Raw genomic sequence first — 23,404 nt, 5'->3', positions numbered from 1 at the left:
GGATGCATGAATACGCTCTTTGCCAGGTTCAAATCTGGGCTGTCTGATCTTGAATGGGTCGTTGAGTCTGTCTCCCTTTGCCTCCTCACCCTAATGTCATTCGTAACAGGACCTGCCTCTTCAGTGGGTGGTTGGGAGATCGCGCAAGGACCCAGCACAGAATGGACTCTGTCACTCGTTCATTGTCACTGGTTGGGGGTCCCGCCACTCACCGTCAAGAGGCTTCTTTTAGAAGGGAAGGAAGTTCTCAGAGCCTCTGTGCACTACTGAGTCTGTGAAATGGGAAAAGAGCGATCCTGGGCCGGGCGCAGTGGCTCACGCCTGGAATCCCAGCACTTTGGGAGGCCGAAGTGGGCGAATCACTTGAGGTCAGGAATTCAAGACCAGCCTGGCCAACATGGTGAAACCCCATCTCTGCCTAAAATGTAAAAATTAGACGGATGCGGTGACGGACTCCTGTAATCCCAGCTACTCAGGAGGCTGAGGCAGGAGAATTGCTTGAGCCCAGGAGGCGGATGTTGCAGTGAGCATGCCGCTGCACTCCAGCCTGGGCAACAGAGAGAGTCTCAAAAAAAGAAAGAAAAAAAAGATTGATCTCTTCTTTCCTAACCACGATTTGCGAGGGTTGTGGTCCCACCCTTCCTACTCTGTTATGCTCAGTTACGTGTGTTGGTTGACACCTTCCTCCAGCAGATAGAACTGCTTTCACAGAGCTGCTTTTAATGGATTCCAAGGAGATGGGCTCAGAGATTTGTCTTTGCTCCTTTTCAGCCAGCACACACCTGTGAACTTCGTGAGGGCAGAGGCCCCCTTAAAAGAGTCCATCCAAGGTGGGCAGATTGCTTGAGGTCAGGAGTTCGAGACCAACCAGGCCAACCTGGCAAAACCCTATCTCTACTAAAAAAATTAAAGATAAATAAAAAATAAAAAGGGTCCAGCCTGCCTCTGAAGTTCCATGCGAGGATTATGGATTACTGCCTCCTTACTTTGAGGATTAGGTGAAATAGAACAGGTTCTGTGAGCACAGTTTTATGTGTGTGTGTGTGTTGTTTTTTTTTTTTTTTTTCCCTTGAGACAGAGTCTCGCTCTGTCCCCCAGTCTGGAGTGCAGTGGCATGATCTCAGCTCACTGCCACCTCTGTCTCCCCAGTTCAAGCAATTCCCATGCCTCAGCCTCCTGAGTATTTGGGATTACAGGCACGTGCCACCATGCCTGGTGCTTTTTTTTTTTTTTTTTTTGAGATGGAGTCTCACTCTGTTGCCCAGGCTGGAGTGCAGTGGCATGATCTCAGCCCACTGCAACTTCCACCTCCCAGGTTCAAGCAATTTGCTTGCCTCAGCTTCCCAAGTAGCTGGGATTAAAGGTGCACACCACCACGCCCGGCTAATTTTTGTGTTTTTAGTAGAGACAGGGTTTTGCCATGTTGGCCAGGCTGGTCTCGAACTCCTGATCTTAAATGATCCGCCCACCTCAGCTTCCCAAAGTGCTGGGATTACAGGTGTGAGCCACCATACGCAGCCTGAATTTTTTGTATTTTAGTAGAGATGGGGGTTTCACCATGTTGCCTAGGCTGGTCTCGAACTCCTGAGCTCAGGCGATCCGCCCACTTTAACCTCCCAAAGTGCCAGGATTACAGGCATGAGCCACCATGCCCAGCCCCAAGTTGTGACTCTTAGTGTAGTTTTTTCTGTCTCACCATAGGGCAAAATAACATGGCAGCCAGACGAATTACACAGGAGACTTTTGATGCTGTATTACAAGAAAAAGCCAAGCGATATCACATGGATGCCAGCGGTGAGGCTGTAAGCGAAACTCTTCAGTTTAAAGCTCAAGGTAAAATAAAGTATTGTTGTTGTTGTTTTGGTTGGGGTCTATCTTAGGGCCACGGCAGGAAGATTGCAGTACCTTGGGCAAATAATACCAGTCCTCTGATCCTTACATTCCCTATTTAGGAGATAATGGTTTTTTATTTTGGTTTGGTTTAGTTTTTGAGACAGAGTCTTACTGTCTCCCCCAGGCTGAAGTACAATGGCACAGTTTTAACTCACTGCAACCGTGAACTCCTAGGCTCTAGCCGTCCTCCCATCTCTGCCTCCCAGAGTGCTGGGATTATAGGCATGAGCCACTGCACTTGGTCAGGGGATAATGTTTTGATCTGTCAGTCATCATTACGCAGATATCTGGAGCCTCTCGCAGTATATCCTCCCCGACCCACCTCAGGACAGTTTTATTTGTTTGTTTGTTTGTTTTGAGACAGAGTTTCACTCTTGTCTCCCAGGCTAGAGGGCATTGGAGGGGTCTCGGCTCACTGCAACCTCTGCCTCTTGGGTTCAAGCGGTTTTCCTGTCTCAGCCTCCTGAGTAGCTGGGATTACAGGCATGCACCACCACGCCCGGCTAATTTTTGTATTTGTAGTAGAGATGGGGTTTTACCATGTTGGCCGGGCTGGTCTCAAACTCCTGACCTCAGGTGATCCGCTTGCCTTGGCCTCCCAAAATGCTGGGATTATAGGCATAAGCCACCGAGCCCAGCCCAGTTTTGTTTTTTGGTGGTTTTTTTTTTTTTTCTTTTAATAGATATGGGGTCTTGCTATGTTGTTCAGGCTGGTCTGCAACTCCTGGGCTCAAGCTACCCTCCCACCTTTGCCTCCAGTGTGTTGCGATTGCAGGCATGAGCCACTGCTCACGGCACCAAGACAGGTTCTTGGATCCATTTCCTGGCTCCATCCCCATCACCACTTAATTTTTTTTTTTTTTTGAGACAGAGTCTTGTACTGTCGCCCAGGCTGGAGTGCAGTGACGTGATCTTGGCTCACTGCAGCCTCTGCCTCCCGGGTTCAAGCAATTCTCCTACCTCAGCCTCCCGAGTAGCTGAGATTACAGGCGCTTGCCACCATGCCCGGCTAATTTTTTTGTATTTTTTTTTAGTAGAGATGGGGTTTCACTATGTTGGTCAGGCTGGTCTTGAACTCCTGACCTTGTGATCCACCTGCCTCGTCCTCCCAAAGTGCTGGGATTACAGGCGTGAGCCACCACACCCGGCCAGCTCTACCAGTTCTTACCTGGATAATCAGAACAATCTCCTTCTGCAGCGTCTCTCTGTTTCTGGCTTCATTCCCCTCATGTCTCCCTTTTATAGAGTTGATCCACAGATCTGTTAGTGACAGCCTTACTGAACCACTGCTCTCCTTGGCCTCTTGGGCCTCCCCACTACAGGACACACCCTCAGAGGAGTGCAGGAGCAGTCAGGCCACAATATAAACAAGACAGGAGGGCATGGGGTGGCCTGTAGAGCTGCTGATTTTAGGCCCTGTCTGAAAACATTCCCATTGGAAGGTTTTGACACACCATGCCAGCAGAATCAAAAACAGTGCCTGCACAGATCGCAGGATGACATGAAGGGTCCTTCACCTCCTGCCTTGGGCCTCACACTGAGGGCTGCTGTGCTGCCTGCTACCTACGCTTTGAATTCCTCCTGTCCCAGCACTGCCTGGTAAATTCCCTCAAGACAGATCACAGGTGCCTTCCCCCGGGAAGCCTTAGCATGCCTTGAGGCTGATTTGGTTGCCCTTTCCTGCCCCAGGGAAGTACATCGTGTACTCACTCCTCTGCCTGTCTCCTCTGGGTAGCACAGACACTGCTGCTCCCAGCCACACCAGCCTTGGGGTGGAGGAGGTCTCCTGTGTTGGGTGACTTCTAAGTGTTTGGGGTAGGAATAACAAACATGCTCTGGACCTGGACAAAGCAGGCTCAGAGATTGTCTTCAGATCTTGAGTTTTCAATAATCACATGAGTACTACACACAAACATTCCTGTTATAAAATATTGGAACAAATAAGAAGTAAAGGTTAAAATTAAAGTTCTCTTAACTGCTTGCTTATCCCTCTGAGGTATAACCGTATCCATGGTATTTGTGCATTCTTTAGTTGTTTTAGTGTAATGCATGTATGTAATACTGAATATTTATGTTTTATTTAGATGGAGATTTAAATCTTTAACTTTACCTAGAGACTCAAGCACCAATACATATCTTAGTTACCTCCAGAAAGATTAGGGGCCTGGGCACAGTGACTCACACCAGCAATCTTACCACTTTGGGAGGCTGAGGCAAGAGGATCATTTGAGCCTTGGAGTTACAGACTAGTCTGGGCAAAAAAGTGAGACTCCCTCTCTACAAAAAATAAAAAGTTATCTGGGCATGGTGGCATGTACTTATGGCTCTGGCTACTTGGGAGGCTGAGGCAGGAAGTTGGCTTGTGCCCAGGAAATTGAGGCTGCAGTAAGCCGTGTTTGTGCCATTGTACTCCAGCCTGGGCCACAGAGTGAGTCCCTGTCTCAAAAAAAGATGGCTGGGTACAGTGGCTTACACATGTAATCCCAGCACTTTGGGAGGCCAGGGTGGGCAGATCACCTGAGGTCAGGAGTTTGAGACCAGCCTGGCCAACATGGTGAAACCCCGTCTCTACTAAAAATACAAAAATGTGGCGGGCCCCTGTAATCGCAGCTACCCAGAAGGCTGAAACAGAAGAACAGCTTGAACCCGGGAGGTGGAGGTTGCAGTGAGCCAAGATCGCGCCCCGGCACTCCAGTACTCCAATACTCTAGCCTGGGCAACAGAGTGAGACTCTGTCTCTAAAAAAAAAGAAAAAAAAAGTGTTAGAGCTACTCTCCTTGGCCGGGCGCAGTGGCTCAAGCCTGTAATCCCAGCACTTTGGGAGGCCGAGACGGGCAGATCACGAGGTCAGGAGATTGAGACCATCCTGGCTACCACGGTGAAACCCCGTCTCTCCTAAAAAAATACAAAAAACTAGCCGGGCGAGGTGGCGGGCGCCTGTAGTCCCAGCTACTTGGGAGGCTGAGGCAGGAGAATGGCGTGAACCCGGGAGGAGGAGCTTGCAGTGAGCTGAGATCCGGCCACTGCACTCCACCCTGGGTGACAGAGCAAGACTCCGTCTCAAAAAAAAAAAAAAAAAAAAAAAAAGCTACTCTCCTTGACCAGCCTGTCTCAAAATGTCATTGCCTTCTCAGGTTCCCACCTGCTTGATTTGTCTTCTTGGTACTTACTTGTATCTGATATATTCCTGTTTTTTGTCTGACTCTCTCAACTGACACGTTTCAGAGAGTTCTTATTTTCTTGCCATAACTTCAGTGCCTAGTACTGTGCTTGCACACAGTAGGTGCCCAGTTTGTACTTGTTGAACAAATGAACTAGGATTTATACACACTTTGGCTTCCTGTGGCCTCTTAACCCATTACTACCTCCTGGCACCTCTCTTTCCCTATTCATTTTTTTTTTTTAAACTAGGTCATTGATTCTGATTGAAAAGCTAGAAAGAAAGGCGCTCCATGAAAACTCTCCCTGAGGCCCGCTGTTCTCATATGCCCATAGTTCATCGCTTCTATTCCTTGCTGCTTACAGTTTCTCCATGTGATTAAGCAAATGCAAATATATCTTCCCCTATCCCCTTTTTTCTTTTTGACAGAGACAGGGTCTTGCTCTGTTGCCCAGGCTGGTCTCAAACTCCTGGGCTCAAGTGATCCTCCCACCTCGGCCTCCCAAAGTGTAGGGATTATAGGTTTGAGCCACTATGCCTGACCCATTTCCCCTTTTCTACATGGAGAAGGACAGAAGTAGACACTGTTCCATTTCCATCATGGCCTCTCTTGATGTATCTTGCTAAGCTTCTGCCTTCCCTCCTGCCTGCCTCAGTCTGTGGTTTTTCAGCTCCAGAGAGAGGGTTGATTGGCCTGGCCTACCTTTCCAAGGGATAGGTTCAGCCAACTTTGGGTCAGCTGTGGTGGGTGTGGTGTTAGCTATGGTTCATCTAGCCTCACGGTTACACCGTGGGCTGAGACTTCCTTCTAGGAAGCGGTGAAGGCAGGTAACCTCAGTAAAACCTATCTGTTCTGAGATAGAAGTAGAAACACAGAAGTGTTCCAGTTGCAGTAAAGATATCCAGGTTATTTGGGGACCAAACGCCCTTTCCTCAGACTAAAAGAGGGATTGCCAACCCAGATGGCTAGAGAGTAGGGGATCTGAATGAGCGAGGGCTGTTGGTGCCAACTTAGAGAGTCTGTGTCTTGCCCGTTGGGCTGCTGCTGCCCATGCTGGGTTGATTGTCATCAGGGCAAACTCAGGGTTGGTGCTTTTAGATCTCCTGTTTTAGTAAGTAGTCGATCCAGATTTTTAAATGACACCACACACATTTTAAATGTTAGCAACAAATACGGATTGGCAAACAGCACTGAGGTGTATAAAGCACTTTTCCTGCCTGGTGATCCGTGGACTGTTTGTTTGCACTGTTTGCATCCTCTGGTCTAAAGTACCTTTTGGCTTCTTCTTTTTTTGAATGGTTTATTTCAGATCTCTTAAGGGCAGTCCCAAGATCCAGAGCAGAGATGTATGATGATGTCCACAGCGATAGCAGATACTCCCTCAGTGGATCTGTAGCTCACTCGCGAGACGCCGGAAGAGAAGGCCTGAGAAGTGACGTATTTCCAGGGCCTTCCTTCAGATCAAGCAACCCTTCCATCAGTGATGACAGCTACTTTCGCAAAGAATGTGGCCGGGATCTGGAATTTTCTCACTCTGATTCTCGGGACCAGGTCATTGGCCACCGGAAATTGGGACATTTCCGTTCTCAGGACTGGAAATTTGCGCTCCGTGGTTCTTGGGAGCAAGACTTTGGCCATCCAGTTTCTCAAGAGTCCTCCTCTTGGTCACAGGAGTATAATTTTGGTCCCTCTGCAGTTTTGGGAGACTTTGGATCTTCCAGGCTGATTGAGAAAGAGTGTTTGGAGAAGGAGAGTCGGGATTATGACGTAGACCATCCTGGGGAGGCTGACTCTGTGCTCAGGGGCAGCAGTCAAGTCCAGGCCAGAGGCCGAGCTTTAAACATCGTTGACCAGGAAGGTTCCCTCCTAGGAAAGGGGGAGTCTCAGGGCCTGCTCACAGCTAAGGGGGGTGTTGGGAAACTTGTCACATTGAGAAATGTGAGCACAAAAAAAATACCCACCATGAATCGTATTACTCCCAAAACTCAGGGCACTAACCAAATCCAGAAAACCACTCCAAGTCCTGATGTGACCCTGGGGACAAACCCAGGGACAGGAGATATCCAGTTCCCCATTCAGAAGATCCCTCTGGGGCTGGATCTGAAGAATCTTCGGCTCCCCAGAAGAAAGATGAGCTTTGACATCGTGGATAAGTCTGATGTTTTTTCAAGATTTGGGATAGAAATAATCAAATGGGCAGGATTCCACACCATAAAAGATGATATTAAATTTTCCCAGCTTTTCCAGACTCTCTTTGAACTTGAAACAGAAACCTGTGCTAAAATGCTTGCCTCATTCAAATGTTCCTTAAAACCAGAGCACAGAGATTTTTGCTTTTTTACTATCAAATTTTTAAAGCACTCTGCTTTGAAAACACCCAGAGTTGATAATGAGTTTTTAAACATGCTTTTAGACAAAGGTGCTGTGAAGACCAAAAATTGCTTTTTTGAAATCATAAAGCCCTTTGACAAGTACATAATGAGACTTCAAGACCGGCTTCTGAAGAGTGTCACACCTCTGCTTATGGCCTGCAATGCCTACGAGCTGAGTGTCAAGATGAAGACCCTCAGTAACCCCCTGGACTTGGCTCTTGCCCTAGAAACCACCAATTCTCTCTGCCGGAAGTCTTTGGCCCTTTTGGGACAGACATTCTCCTTGGCCTCTTCTTTCCGGCAAGAGAAAATCTTAGAAGCTGTCGGCCTGCAAGATATAGCTCCATCACCTGCTGCATTTCCAAACTTCGAAGACTCCACTTTGTTTGGGAGAGAGTACATAGACCACCTGAAGGCCTGGCTAGTCAGCAGCGGGTGTCCCCTCCAGGTTAAGAAAGCCGAACCAGAGCCGACGCGAGAGGAGGAGAAAATGATTCCTCCTACCAAACCCGAAATTCAGGCCAAGGCTCCAAGTAGTCTGAGTGATGGTAAGGAAAACAGCCAAAGTTTCTATTTGTTGTTTTTCGTCTTTGTTTGGTAATGTCTTTTATTTGAGATTTTTTTACACAGAAGCTCTTTAGCCAATTGGAAACAAATCAAGATTTTAGTAGAAAATGCACATTGGCCAATATATGTCTGCCATTCATTCTGTGAATGTGTCTTAGGAATCTGCTATTTACCATAAAAGTCTTTAGACAGCTGGGTGTGGTGGCACATGCCTGTAATTCAAGCACTTTGGGAGGCCGAGGTGGCGGGTTGCTTGAGACTAGGAGTTCAAGACCAGCCTGGCCAACATAGTGAAACCCCATCTCTACTAAAAATACAAAAACTAGCCGGGTGTGGTGGCATGCACCCAAAATCGTAGCTACTCAGGAGGCTGAGGCAGGAGAATCCACTTGGACCTGGGAGGTGGAAGTTTCAGTGAGCTGAGATCACCCCACTGTACTCCAGCCTGGGCAACAGCAAGACTCTGTCTCAGAAAAACAAAAATCTTTGGACATTTTTAGGTCAGATACCTCTCGGGATTTGGTAGAAAGCTGTGGCCATTGCCAGAAAAAATGCTCATCTATTCATACACAATTTTACCTATATCTTCTGAGGGGTTCATACCTTTCTGCAGCCAAGGTTAAGAACCCTTATTCCTTTTTTTTTTTTCTTTTTAATCTTTGAAAGAAAGAAGGCTTGACTTTCTTTCTTTGTTTTTGTTTTTTTGAGACATGGTCATGCCCTGTCACCCAGGCTGGTGTGCAGTGGCATGATCATGGCTCACTGCAGCCCCAACCTCCTGGGCTCAAGTGATCCTTCCACCTCAACCTCCTGCGTAGCTGGGACTATTGGCTTGTACCACTGTGCCTGGCTAACTTTTTTTGTATTTTTTGTAGAGAATCATGTTGCCTAGACTGGTCTCAAACTCCTGAGCCCAAGTGATCTACCCGCCTCAGCCTCCCAAAGTGCTGGGATTATAGGCGTGGGTCACTGCGCCTGGCTTGGAACCCTTGTTCCAACATGTCCCCAGAAGATATTACTAGAAGGGAGAAAAAACACAGAGCATGGTCTCTGAGGAATCCCCAGTCTCCTGAGGGAAGAAAATCACAAAGTCCAGTCACTCGTGAGCCAGGGGTGGTAGCACATGTCTGTAATCCTAGCTACTCGGGAGGCTGAGGAGGGAGGATTGCTTGAGACCAGGAGTTCAAGGCTGCAGTGACCTGTGATTGCATCTGTGAATAGCCACTGCACTCCAGCCTGGGCTAGCATCACCCTGTCTCTCAATAAACCAAAACAAAAAAACAGTCACCCCTGTGCTAGAATTAAAGTGACACAGGAGAGGCTCCAGCCCAGCCTGGAGAGTTGTGGAGGTCATGCTTGAGCTGTATTGAAGGATGTGTAGGGACCAGCCAGGTCATTCCACATAGTGGATGCACCTTTTCGCCGTACTCACTTTCCTAGACTGGCTAAAGTTGGTAAATTACTTAAGTACACCTGCTAATTAGCAGTTATCATTGGCTTTCTGGGGAGAGGAAAAGGCCAAGGAAGAGAAATAGAAGTGATAAGCTGTTTGATTTCCCTGTTCCTTCCTCCTAAACTCCCAGAATGGGCTCTCACAGCCCAGACATCCCAGAGATCTCAAGCATACATGGTAACCATGCTGTCTTAACTCTTGTGATAGGGAGAAAGCACTTTTCCCACTGACGTGGTTTTCACCTTCCATTGCCCCCAGCCCAGTGAGGAAGTCTCATTTGTTCCTGACTTTCTTTGCTCTTTCACCACCCTCATGAAGCCCCAACGGCACTAGACACTGGATAGGTCCCACCACATACAGGTGGCCACATCCTACCCCCAGAGAGGAATCCTTCCAGAAGTAGGCTCAGGGCTGAAGGGACCCTATTCCCCAACCCTTCACAAAGTGATGGGATACTGTTTGAAGGAAGAAAAGTCACCCATAACCTAAAGTGGTTGTAACCCACCCACTTACCCTCCCACAGCCTTCGATGTTCCCCATGCTTTCCTGCAGCTGCAGGCGTGCTGGACTGAAAATGCTACCGCCTGCTCTTCTATGTGATTGCCAGAAAGCCCTCTTTGTTTCCACAGCCTTTGCTACATCGTGATATTGACCTAATGTAAATTACCTCACCTTTCCCTTGATGCTGGATTCATGCTGCCTTTTACTAGAGGTTTCTGAAGCCAGACAGACCTGGGTTCACATGTAGTTGGCATCTGCAAGCCTCAGTTCCCTGTCTGGATAGCGGGATAGCTGGCGGCAGGGCCCACATCTCATGAGGCTTCCCCACCGCTGCTCATGTTCCTGTTAGAAATGTTGGAATGGAGCCAGGCATGGTGGCTCACACCTATAATCCCAACACTTTGGGAGGCTGAGGCGGGTGGATCAGGAGTTCGAGACCAGCCTGGCCAACATGATGAAACCCCATCTGTACTAAAAATACAAAAATTAGCTGAATGTGGAGGCGCGTGACTAATCCCAGCTACTTGGGAGGCTGAGGCAGGAGAATCGCTTGAATCCGGGAGGCGGAGGTTGCAGTGAGCTGAGATCGTGCCATTGCATTCCAGCCTGGGCAACAGGGTGAGACTCCATCTAAAAAAAAAAAAAGGAAAGAAAGAAATGCTGGAATGGGCCAGGTGCAGTGGCTCGTTCCTGTAATCCCAGCACTTTGGGAGACCGAGGCGGAGGGATAACGAGGTCAGGAGATCGAAACCATTCTGGCTAACACGGTGAAACCCCGTTGCTACTAAAAATACAAAAAATTAGTCAGGCGTGGTGGCATGTGCCTGTAGTCCCAGCTACTCGGGAGGCTGAGGCAAGATAATTGCTTGAACCCGGGAGGCAGAGCTTACAGTGAGCCGAGATCTTGCTACTGCTCTCCAGCCTGGCAACAGAGCGAGACTCCGTCTCCAAAAAAAAAAAAAAAAGGAAAGGAAAAAAGAAATGCTGGAATGGGCCAGGTGCAGTGGCTCACACCTGTAATCCCAACACTTTGGGAGGCTGAGGCAGGTGGATCACCTGAGGTCAGGAGTTCGAGACCAGCCTGGCCAACGTGATGAAACCCTGTCTCTACTAAAAATCAAAAATTATCCTGGCGTGGTGGCACACACCTATAATCCCAGCTACTTGGGAGGCTGAGGCAGGAGAGATGCTTAAACTTGGGAAGTGGAGGTTGCAGTGAGCTTAGAGCGTGCTACTCCACTCCAGCCTGGGTGATAAGCAAAAGTCCGTCTAGGAAAAAAAAAAAAAAAAAGAAATGCTGGAATGACATCTTTGATTGAATGCTTTGGTTATTACTATTACTTTTTTTTTTTTTTAATTCTTGAAAGGATACATTCTCAGGAGTAGGATTGCTGGATCAAAGCTGTGTCCCACTTTCTGACTCTTGCTCATGGTCTTCCTAGCTAAAGATGACCAAATTAGCAGGGGTCCCCAAATTTCATTGCTGACTGTAAACCTCAACATCTTTTATAAAATCACGTAAAACTAGTAGTTCTGTAAAAAGAGAGCCATGAAAAAAAGCAGTTTCAAAGGGGACATACTTGGAATAACGTGGCAGTTGAAGGATTGACTCATCACGTGTGAAGAGCTCACACTAGTGTTTAAAATAAGCTCAAAGCTGTAACATGGACACAGGTGGGCACAGGACTGTGCAATCATTTACAGAACAAACTGGAAAACCTTGCTAGTTCAGCAGTGATTTTAACTGAATGGCTGAACAAATAGACCATTCTGTGCTTTTTTGTTTGTTTTTGGTTTTGGGACGGAGTTTCGCTCTTGTTGCCCAGGCTGGAGTGCAACGGCGTGATCTCGGCTTACCGCAACCTCCGCCTCCCAGGTTCAAGCAGTTCTCCTGCTTCAGCCTCCCTAGTAGCTGGGATTGTAGTCATGTGCCACCACGCCCAGCTAATTTTGTATTTTTAGTAGGGATGGGGTTTCTCCATGTTAATCAGGCTGGTCTCGAACTTCCAACCTCAGGTGATCCGCCCACCTTGACCTCCCAAAGTGCTGGGATTACAGGCATAAGCCACCACGCCCAGCCATCATTCTGTGCTTTTAAAACTAACCAATTATTAGGAAATTAAACAGTCATACCATTTGAAGAAACATGTTCTTCTGTGTTGCTGGCAGCATTGTAAATTTAAAGTCATATTGGAGGAAATTCACACTTTAAAAAATATTTTGGGCAGGGCATGGTGGCTCACACCTATAATCCCAGCACTTTGGGAGGTAGAGGAGGGTGGATCTCTTGAGCCCAAGAATTGGAGACCAGCCTGAGCAAGATGGTGAAGACTCGTCTCTACAAAATTTTTAAAAATTAGCCAGATGTAGTGGCGCATGTCTGTCATCCCAGCTACTTGGGAGGCTGAGGCCTGAGAATTGCTTGAGCCCAGGAGTTCGAGGCTACAGTGAACTATCATGGGACCACTGCACTCCGGCCTGGGCGACAGAGTGAGACCCCGTCTCAAAAAAGAAAAGATTTTTTTCTTTTTTTTTTTTTTTTGAGATAGAATCTCTCTCTGACGCCCAGGCTGGAGTGCAGTGGCGTGATCTCGGCTCACTGCAAGCTCCACCTCCTGGGTTCACGCCATTCTCCTGCCTCAGCCTCCTGAGTAGCTGGTACTGCAGGCGCCCACCACCATGCCTGGCTAATTTTTTTGTATTTTTTAGTAGAGATAGAGTTTCACTGTGTTAGCCAGGCTGGTCTTGATCTCCTGACCTTGTGATCCGCCCACCTCGGCCTCCCAAAGTGCTGGGATTACAGGCATGAGCCACCGTACCTGGTCAAAATTTGTTTCTTATACATTCAACAGATATTTTCTGTGAACATGTAATTTGGGACCATTGACCTTTTTTTTGTTGTTTTGAGATAGAGTCTCGCTCTGTTGCCAGACTGGAGTGTAGTGGCACGATCTTGGCTCACTGCAACCTCTGCCTCCCGGGTTTAAGCAATGCTCCTGCCTCAGCCTCCCAAGTAGCTGAGACTATAGGTGCATGCTGCCATGCCTGGCTAATTTTCTTTTTTTTTTTGTATTTTAGTAGAGACAGGGTTTCACCGTGTTAGCCAGGATGGTCTCGATCTCCTGACCTCGTGATCCGCCCGCCTCAGCCTCCCAAAGTGCTAGGATTACAGGCGTGAGCCACCGCGCCTGGCCGTTTTTTTGTTTTAAAGATAAATCATAAGGAAAATGAAATTCGTGATAATTCTACCCCCATAACATCTGTTAACATATTTCCTTATAGTCTTTTCCCATGTATCCATATTTATATATTTTTTTATTCCCACCTTTATATTGAGAACTATAACCTAGATACCTTTTTTGTGTATTTTAAACTAGATATTTATATTTTCCACTTTAATGTTATGAACATTCAAATTATTAAGTGATACATGAAAAATGATATCAAATTGCTATACGTCTTTCTTTTTCTAGAGTATATAAATAAATTGCTCTGTCCAGTCATTGAAAGCTGTGACTGTTTCTCTCCTAGTGGTTATGCTGTTACATTTTTTAGGAGGAGATTTTCTGTATTGGTTTGTAGAATAAGGTGTTGTTTTCCTCTTTTCAATTCTGGTGTCTTGTGAATGAGGATTTCGGTTGTTGACGCCTGCTTGGGTTCAGTGCTAAGCCCCCAACTACTGTACTGTCCTCGTCTTCCCAGAGCCCACAGTCAGCACGTTTCTCAGAAAAGCTGTTCTGTGTGTTCCAGCTGTCCCCCAGCGAGCAGATCACAAGGTAGCGGACACCATCGACCAACTTGTGAAACGTGTCATCGAAGGCAGCCTGTCTCCCAAAGAGAGAACTCTTCTCAAAGAGGACCCTGCTTACTGGTAGGTCTTTAAATGTCCAGCCTGTGAATCCTTCTCATGGAGTATATGGCAAAATTTGGGTCACTCTGATGGTGTTGAGAGCAGAGGGTGAGATACTTCAGTAAGTGGTGTTCGTGAGAAGAGCATAAGGGTGGCTCAGATTTATGTGGGTTCAGCAAGTCCTAGCTCTGTTGCAGAGCAGTGGTAGGCTGGCTGGGTGGTGGCATTCTCTTACCTGTGAATACAGCTCCAACTCCCTGCTTTGCTGTTTTAAGGATGCAATGAGATGTTCATGCAGAGAATACAGAGTAAGGGTAGTAAGATTAGTAATACATCATTGCAGTTGTTTGCAGTTTATTGCTAATATTTGTTAAACTGTGTTTTGCTTAACTGTCTCTTTTTTTTGGGGGGGGACGGAGTCTCGCTCTGTCGCCCAGGCTGGAGTGCAGTGGCCAGATCTCAGCTCACTGCAAGCTCCGCCTCCCAGGTTTACGCCATTCTCCTGCCTCAGCCTCTCGAGTAGCTGGGACTACAGGCGCCCGCCGCCACGCCTGGCTAGTTTTTTTTGTTTTGTTTTGTTTTAGTAGAGATGGGGTTTCACTGTGTTAGCCAGGATGGTCTCGATCTCCTGACCTTGTGATCCACCCATCTCGGCCTCCCAAAGTGCTGAGATTACAGGCTTGAGCCACCGCGCCTGGCCTTAACTGCCTCTTTATGTGAATAGAACAACTTTTTAAAATTACAGTTTGCATCCTAAATATAGTACTTTCTTATTAGAGAAAGTAAAGAACAGGCCAGAGAAAGAGTCTCGCTCTGTCACCCAGGCTGGAGTACCGTGGCGCAATCTTAGCTTACTGCAACCTCCATCTCCTGGGTTCAAGCGATTCTCGTACCTCAGCCTCCCAAATAGCTGAGATTACAGGCGCACACCAGCACACCCAGCTAATTTTTGTATTTTTAGTAGAGACGGGGTTTCACCATGTTGGCCAGGTTGGTCTCGAACTCCTGACCTCAGGTGACCCACCTGCCTTGGCTTCCCAAAGTGCTGGGATTACAGGTGTGAGCCACCGCGCCAGGCCGAGACACATTTCTTTTCTTTTTTTTTTTTTAAAAAAAAAGGAGGTGATGATCAGTGCTTTGCTTGTATTTCTGCCTACCTTTCTGGCAGTTTATCATGATATCTGGGAGTGAAACTGCTGGGTTAAAGCTCATGTTAGAGACTTTTGATTTATGTCAGTTTCTCAGCTGCAGCACTTTTTATTATTTAATTTTTTTTGGAACAGAGTCTCGCCCTGTCACCAGGCTGGAGTGCAGTGGGGCGATCTCGGCTCACTGCAACCTCTGTTTCCCGGGTTCAAGCAATTCTTGTGCCTCAGCCTCCCGAGTAACTGGGATTACAGGTGCCCACCACCACACCCAGCTAATTTTTTGTATTCTAGTAGAGATGGGGTTTCACCATGTTGCCCAGGGTGGTCTTGAACTCCTGAACTCAGGCGATCCGCCCGCCTCGGCCTCCCAAAGTGCTGGGATTACAGGCGTGAGCCACTGCACCCAGCCTCAGCTGCAGCACTGTTGACATTTGAGACTGAATCATTCTGTATTAGGGTTGGAGCTGTCCTGGACATTGCAGGCTATTTAGCAGCATCTGTGGTCTCTATCCGTTTGATGTTAGCAGGACCTTCTATCTCACTAGTAACAACCCAGAATACATCCAGGCACTGCCTGGTGTCCCATGGCAGGCAGAGCTGCCCCTGATGGAGACCATTGATGTTTATCATCAGTTTACTCTCCATAGGTTATGTGTACTAATTGACCCTCTCACTGCTACTCTGTAAGTGTGCTGTGCCCTCTTTTGTTTTCTGTTTTTGTTAGGGACAGGATCTCACTCTGTTGCTCAGGCTGCAGTGCAGGGGTGCTGTCACAGCCCGCTGCAACCTTGACCTCCTGAGTGTGCCCTTTTTGGTAGTCAGATTATACCCATATTGGACTTGTTATTCTTGCTGTTGTAATTACTAAAGATGCTTGAAAGGCATACATTTCCATGTCTTTGGTCCTTCCCATCATGATTTACCCAGGGGAAGGTTGGAACTTGTTGTGTTTTTATTTTTACAAAATTCTTGAGTTTGGATTATTTACATGTATTGAATGAGGTAGGCATGTAACTTAAAAGTTAAAAATTCCCAAATAACCTAATTGTCGCAGCATCATTTATTGAATACTTTTTATTTAATAAACACTTGTGCCTTCTGTGCAGTTGGTACTGTTCTAAGCACATTACTGATTTGAGCACTAGCTAGTTGAATCCTCATTAACAATGTTGCGAAGCAGGTCTATTGCTATGCTTATTTTACAGACAAGAAACTTAGAGGCTCCAAGAGTCTTCTTGGCTTGAGGATTCACAGCTAGTAAGAGGCAAAGTTGAGATTCAAATCCAGAGTCTGTGGTCTGAACCAGTGTGCATGCTGAAGGAAGGAAACTAGATAGCCCCAGATTGACAGATGCAAGCAGATACCAGACCCTCTTGATAAGAAGGCATCCAGACTTAAAGGCCTAGGGGCACTTTCCAGGTGGTTGATAAGGTTATTAGGCTGGAGGAATAGGAGGCCCTGAGAGAACTGGGGGCTCGTGCCTCTGCCCCATGACCCCTGCACATGGCCCAGGGGTCTCATGACCCCTGATAACCAGGTGCGGCAGAAAGAAGCCAGAGTCAGGGGTGTGTTTGGATAGAAATAAGCATCAAAGTAAGAACTGATATTTGAGGTAAACCAGTATCATGAAAGAGAATCACCAAACTCAACAAACTTCTGACACCCTAGAAGACAAGAGTTACTATGAGAAAGAGGAGGTGTAGTCTATAAATATGTATGTGTAATGAATAGTTTCAGGTAATAAGAGTATATTGTATCCATGAAACAGACACTGGTTGCTATGAAAACAGAAAACTGGTTGCTATCCAAGATCCTGTTAAGGATCTTGGAAATGCAAAATAGATTGAAATAAAAATCTCAGCGGTTGGCTGATAGAATAGATCCTGAAGAAGGACAGATTTAGGAGTTGTTCCCAGAGACTTTATCATCCAAAAACTCCTTCACAAGGAATTACCTGGCCAGGTGCAGTGGCTCACGCCTGTAATCCCAACACTTTGGGAGACCGAGGGGGACAGATCACCTGAGGTTGGGAGTTTGAGACCAGCCTGGCCAACATGGTAAAACCCTGTCTCTACTAAAGATGCAAAAAATTAGCCGGACATGGTGGCAGGCGCCTGTAATCCCAGCTACTTGGGAGACTGAGGCACGAGAATCGCTTGAACCTGGGAGTCAGAGGTTGCAGTGAGCCAAGATCGCACCACTGCACTCCAGCCTGGGTACGACAGAGCAAGACTCTGTCTCAAAAAAAAAAAGAAGGAATTACCAAGGTACTATAAGAGGAAAGAGTGTGATACAAAAGCACAGCAATAAGTAAAGAAACTGCTAAACTTAGGTTTCTGGTGTGCATGTTTGAATTCTTAAGTCAAAATGCTCCTTGTATGTTGTATTTAACAAAACAGTTCAACGCATAATGAAAAGCCAAATGTTTCTGCTGTGACCTGTTCCCATGTTCCAGTCCTTGAAGGCAGTTGCTTAGTTCTTCAAACTACTTCTCACGGCTACCTCTGTATCTTTTTTTTTTTTTTTTTTTTGAGATGGAGTCTCTGTAGCCCAGGCTGGAGTGCAGTGGCGTGATCTTGGCTCCATGCAAGCTCTGCCCCCTGGGTTCCCACCATTCTTCTGCCTCAGCCTCCTGAGTAGTTGGGACTACAGGTGCCCGCCACCATGCCCGGCTAATTTTTTTGTATTTTTAGTAGAGACAGGTTTTCATCATGTTAGCCAGGATGGTCTCGATCTCCTGACCTCGTGATCTGCCCACCTCGGCCTCCCAAAGTGCTGGGATTACAGGCATGAGCCACCGCACCTGCACCTCTATATCTCTTAATAAGCCTGTGCTGCTTTTTCTTTACTGAACAGTTTTATGCATGACCGTTGACATTCTATGAAGATATGTGTGGATTAAGTTTGTTTTTTGTTTATTTGTTTTTAAGAGACGAGATCTCACTCTATTGCCCGGGCTGGAGCACAGTGGCATGATCATACCTCACTGCAGCCTCAACCTGGGCTCGCAAAATCCCCCTGCCTCAGCCTCCCAAGTAGCTGGGACTACAGGAGCACACCACCACATTCAGCTATTTTATATATATATATATGTATTTTTTTTTTTTAAAGAAATGGGTTCTTGCTATGTTGTCCAGGCTGGTGTTTAACTCCTGGGCTCAAGCGATCCCCCAGAGCACTGGGGTTATAGGCATGAGCCATCACATTCAGCCTTAATACATTATTTTTTTTAGTTAGCAAGTGAAAAAGTCAGACCTCTAGGAGGCAGATATAAGAATGGCTTCTTATCTCCACCCTCTGAGGACCAGCAGAGATTTGAGACCTTCCACCGTCACGCCCTACAAGCATGATTTGTTCCCATTGGAGCCTTGTGAACAGAACTGGCCATTGCCTCTTCGCTGAGGTGACCTGCCTCATGTCGTACACTAAAGATGTCAGAAGAGCCAGGCGCGGCTGCTCACACCTGTAATCCCACTACTTTGGGAAGCTGAGGCAGGTGGGCCCCATGAGGTCAGGAGTTCGAGACCAGCCTGGCCAACATGATGAAACCCTATCTCTACTAAAAATACAAAAATTAGCCGGGCATAGTGGTGGCTGCCTATAATCCCAGCTACTCAGGAGGCTGAGGCAGGAGAATCACTTGAACCCAGGAGGCGGAGGTTGCAGTAAGATGAGATCACACCACTGCACTCCAGCCTGGGCAACAATAGCAAAACACCGTCTCAAATTAATCAATGAATCAATCAGAAGTATAGACAGACACATCCACTATGGCTTTGCTTCCTTGTTTGGAACACCAAGGGGCAGGCTTCCATCCTTACCTATGAGAGAGTGCGAAGCATCAAGCCTAGAAAATGATCACAACAGTGCAGGATATAAAGCTGAAGGAATATGTCATACTTTGTTTTCTCTTATCTTCTAAATTGTCCCCTGGGAGTGGGGCAGCCCTGACCATGCTCTCCAGGGAGAGCCCACCAGATCCTACATGTTCACACACTCAGGAAAACAAGTGGCTAAGAATCCCTCTGGTCTAGCCTCAGCAGGATTATCCGAGCACCCCAAAGTTAACAAAAAATCTAAATAATTGATGTTTGGGGTGAAATAAAAGAAACTAAAATCCCAAATAATCTAAATATGTGAGGCAAAAGGAGAAGGAGGGAGGTAGGTGTGCAGGCCTTTGTCTTTTTTGACATGAGGGTAGAGCTAAAGGGTAATTCTACATATTGATACAAAATAAGAGTTTAAGTATGTGTGTTGATTAGCCATTAAAGGAACCGAAGTGGGGTCTATAACTTCATACTACTATAGAGGGAAAGAAGCAAAAACACAGGAATTGGAAAACAGAGAAGGGAAATTGCATAGCAGGTGAATGCTACCAAAAAGAACGGAGGTAGAGAATTGTTTGGGCAAAAAAGACTTTAAGGAGAACAGCACTAGAAGGAGCAAAAGAAGTTCCTAATAAAAGGGAAAGTCATCACGAACATATAGATTGTGAATCTCGGTGCCTGCACTACATAGCTTTGAGCTATGTAAATAAACAACCTTTAGAAATCATTTAGGTCCAGAGCTGGGTGCGGTGGCTTGTGACTGTAATCCCAGCACTTTGGGAGGCTGAGGTGAGCAGATCACCTTAGATCAGGAGTTCAAGACCAGCCTGGCTAACATGGTGAAACCCCGTCTCTAAAATTAATACAAAATTAGCTGGGTGTGGTGGCGGGTGCCTGTAACTTCAGCTACTTAGGAGGCTGAGGCTGGAGAATCGCTTGAATCCAGGAGGCAGAGGTTGCAGTGATCCGAGATTGCGCCACTGCACTCCAGCCTGAGTGACAGAGCAAGACTCTGTCTCAAAAAAAAAAAATTTAAGTCCAAAACCATGATAAGAGGAATTGGATGAATCCAAAACCATGGTAGGAGACATGAATGTTTCTGTGAAATGGGTAGACAATGTAATCCAAATAAGGTTGTGGAAGATTTTATAACACAGCAAATGAGCGTAAACAGAGACAGTCTGCTAATATTTGTTGAGCGGTTTTCATATCACTTGCCTCATAGTGAAAAGCTTATAACGCAGGCCTCACAGCTATATGATGAAGTAGCTACTGCTTATCATCTTCCCTGTCTTACAGATGGAGAAACGAGGCACAGAAAGGTTCCCAGCTAATGAGTGGCTATGCTGAGATTTGAAGCCAGCAGACTGGCTTGTTGAGTGTTCTGTGTTCTTGATGTTATGTTCCACTGGAACTTGGGGAGATGCATTTGTGACTGACGTCCTCAGACTGCACTTGGCATCAGAACCATCCAGGAACAAGGAAAGCCATCAGAGCCATGAGTGACTGGGGCAGTCAGGTTACCTGGCCCTGATTCTGCACTCTGCCCTTGATGAGGAGTTACCTTGCTGGGGCCGTGTTTGACTTGAGAACCAGAGCGCCCATGTTGGTCAGCATTCTCTTAATTGAGCACTATTGCTTGTTAGGGCATGATCTTGTAAGATGCCACCGTTAGCCCAACAGAGTGCTAGGGCAGCAGTGGAGCCGGTCCTTAGTCTGTCTTCTGAGGTCCAGACAGACCTCAACTGACTAACAGTGTCAGCAGGAGCTTGTGTACGGAGCTGTCTGCCAGGGACATGCCTCATCACACAGTGCTGCCAACACCTTGCTTCTAGCTGGCTTGTCACTGGTAATCTGGAACCTCATCTAATAACTAATATGTCGCTACTTAATATCAAACAATCTGAAAGCCACCTGAAATACTGCCATACTTACTAAGCAATATTCTTCTTTAATACAAACTGAAATCAAATATTCACAAAAGTCTGTTATGTTTTTTGTGGGGTGGTTATTTATTTATTTATTTTTAAAGAGATGGGGTTTTGCCCACACTGATCTTGAACTCCTGGGCTCAAGCAACCCACCTGCCTCCGCCTTCCAAAGTGCTGGGATTACAGGCGTGAGCCACCACGCCCAACTTAAAAGTTTGTTATGTATGAAATCAGAGAAAAATCACAGCACACCCAGGAAACTCACATGGGCCACATTATGCCAATACAGCAAACTAGAAACCAGCAACAACCAAAATAAAACACGTTTCTGAATAACTTTTGAGTGAAGGATAATCAGAACTGAAATTAGAAGCAATTTAGAAGGAAGTGGCAAGAAAAATACTCTATACCAGATGCAGTTATAAAAATACTTAAGAGAAAGAGTGACTTCAGGTGAATTTATTAGAAATAAAGAGTAGGCCAGGTGCAGTGGCTCATACCTATAATCCCAGCACTTTGGGAGGCTGAGGCATGTGGCTACCTTGAGTCCAAGAGTTTGAGATCAGCCTAGGCAACAAGGTGAAATGTCCTCTCAACCAAAAATACAAAAATTAGCCAGGCGTGGTGGTGCATGCCTGTAGTCCCAGGTACTGGGGAGGCTGAGGTGGGAGGATCACCTGAACCCAGGAGGTCGAGGCTGCAGTGAGCTGTAATCAACTCATGAAGCTAGAAGGAACATGATGAAAAAAGTAAAGACACTAGAAGGAGAAGGATTTTTTTTTTTTTTTTTTTAAAGACAGGGTCTTGCTCTGTTACCCAGACTAGAGTGCAGTGGCACAGTCATAGCTCACCACAGCCTCGACTTGCTGGGCTCAAGTGATCCTCCCATCTTAGCCTCCAGAGTAGCTGGGACTATAGGCGTGCACCACCACCCTGGCTAATTTTTTTATTTTGTGGAGATGGGATCTTGTTTTGTTGCCCAGGCTAGTCTTGAACTCCTGGACTCAAGCGATCCTCCCGCCTCAGCCTCTCGAAGTGCTGGGATTACAGGTGTGAGCCATCACCCCAGCTGAATATTTTTCTGTGTTAGTACGTGTAACTCAACCTTCTCTTTTCTGTACTGTTCTCATCATCATGACGGGTCATAAGACTTCACACCTGGGGCACAGGCTCCTTGGTTAATGTTCTCTTGTGGGTCACATCACACTTGCCTTGATACAGTCAAAAGCTCATTGAACTCTCATCCTGGCTGGGCCATTTAAAAGGTGTCAATTCTGCCTGCCAGGGTGCTGTGGCTCCAAGGTGACTGGTTTGTGTTTCCAGGCCATAATGAACTGTGAGCTCCCTCATGGCTGGTGCTGATGGAAATCAAGGAGGAACTCGGTTCAAACTCCTGATTGCCCTGCGGTCACTCTTAGCAGGGCAGCTGTCTTGGGCTTAGCTCTGGGTCCTCAGTAGAGCCAGGCAGAGCCTCTGAGACAGCAGAGGACAGTCAGAAGTTGGCCACTTAGAAAGGATTTGTGTTTGCAGGAACAATTTGGGACCTGGTGGTGTTTTCATAAATGTCCTGTTATGCCTGTTTTGTTGTATAGGTTTTTATCTGATGAAAATAGTCTGGAGTATAAATATTACAAGCTGAAGTTGGCAGAAATGCAGCGGATGAGCCAGAACTTGCGAGGAGCCGACCAGAAGCCGACCTCAGCAGAGTGTGCGGTGCGGGCCATGCTGTATGCCCGGGCTGTCCGTAACCTTAAGAAGAAACTGCTTCCGTGGCAGCGGCGGGGGCTTCTCCGTGCTCAAGGGCTCCGGGGCTGGAAGGCAAGGAGAGCGACCACTGGGACCCAGACCCTCCTATCCTCAGGCACCAGGCTGAAACACCACGGCCGGCAGACTCCAGGCCTCTCACAGGCAAAACCATCCCTGCCAGACAGAAATGATGCTGCCAACAAGGACTGCCCGCCAGAGCCAGTTGGACCCTCTCCTCAGGACCCCAGCTCAGAAGCCTCAGGTCCATCCCCCAAGCCAACAGGAGTGGACATCTCTGAAGCACCTCAGACCTCTTCTCCCTGCCCATCTGCTGACAGTGGGTGCTCACTCCTGTCCCTCTCCTCTGGGCCCCAGTCCCTACTCTCCCATCTCCAAGGTCTCTCTAGAATTGGGGAGAGGGGGCTGCAATCTAGGCAAGGCAGTGGATAAAAGCCCTAGGGACCTGGCCAAGACAAGTGCACGTGTTGGCGCTTTCTCTCTTACTTTCTTGAGAGAGCTGCATGCAAGTCCTGCAGCTCCCTCCTCCTCTTCTGAGAGTGGAGCTGGCACGAGGTGCTGCCCCATGCCTCTGTGCTCCCTGACAGGGTTCTGCTGCTGGGGCTGTGGGCAGTTTGTTGCGTGAACTTGGGATCCCGTGTCCTGCTATATCCTGGCCTCTCTTGATAGTCCTCAGGGCTGTCTTGTTCTCTCATTCTGCCTCCTCATCCCCAGGGTCTCCACAGTTCCTGTTCTTGGGGTTCACTGACCTGCACTGATTCCTCTGAATCGACTAACTTCACCCCTTCTGTTTCTTCTGTCACCTTAGCTGTTTCCTTCTCTCTGTACCACAGGCCTGCTCTCTGGCCAGTGCTTCCTACTCAGCACTAAGTGGGAAGGAGAGGGCAAAAAAGTGTCCACAACGGCTGCATTCTCTAGATGTTGCTATGTCATGAGC

At 47.2% G+C, this 23,404-nt stretch overlaps 1 protein-coding gene across 45 annotated transcripts in view; it reads left to right on the top strand.

Moving 5' to 3' along the window:
* SUGP2 (SURP and G-patch domain containing 2) overlaps positions 1–23,404 on the top strand; it is a 43,649-nt gene that overhangs the window by 1,069 nt on the left and 19,176 nt on the right. For 34 of the 45 annotated variants that reach the window (XR_013409235.1, XR_013409233.1, XR_013409248.1 and 31 more), the window contains exons 2-5: positions 1,702–1,833; positions 6,364–7,974; positions 13,698–13,818; positions 22,296–22,786. Coding sequence is in view for 9 of the 45 variants with exons in the window: in XM_001114911.5 (XP_001114911.3) it covers positions 1,702–1,833; positions 6,364–7,974; positions 13,698–13,818; positions 22,296–22,786 (2,355 nt within the window). In the remaining 36 variants the exon portion in view is untranslated. The remainder of the gene's footprint in view (positions 1–1,701; positions 1,834–6,363; positions 7,975–13,697; positions 13,819–22,295; positions 22,787–23,404) is intronic. The other 11 variants (XR_013409237.1, XR_013409236.1, XR_013409250.1 and 8 more) reach the window with 1 other exon arrangement.

Source organism: Macaca mulatta, chromosome 19 (assembly GCF_049350105.2).
Source record: "Macaca mulatta isolate MMU2019108-1 chromosome 19, T2T-MMU8v2.0, whole genome shotgun sequence".
NCBI lineage: Eukaryota > Metazoa > Chordata > Mammalia > Primates > Cercopithecidae > Macaca > Macaca mulatta.
Note: the sequence above shows the minus strand (reverse complement) of the source record. Positions and strands in the feature narration are given on the sequence as shown.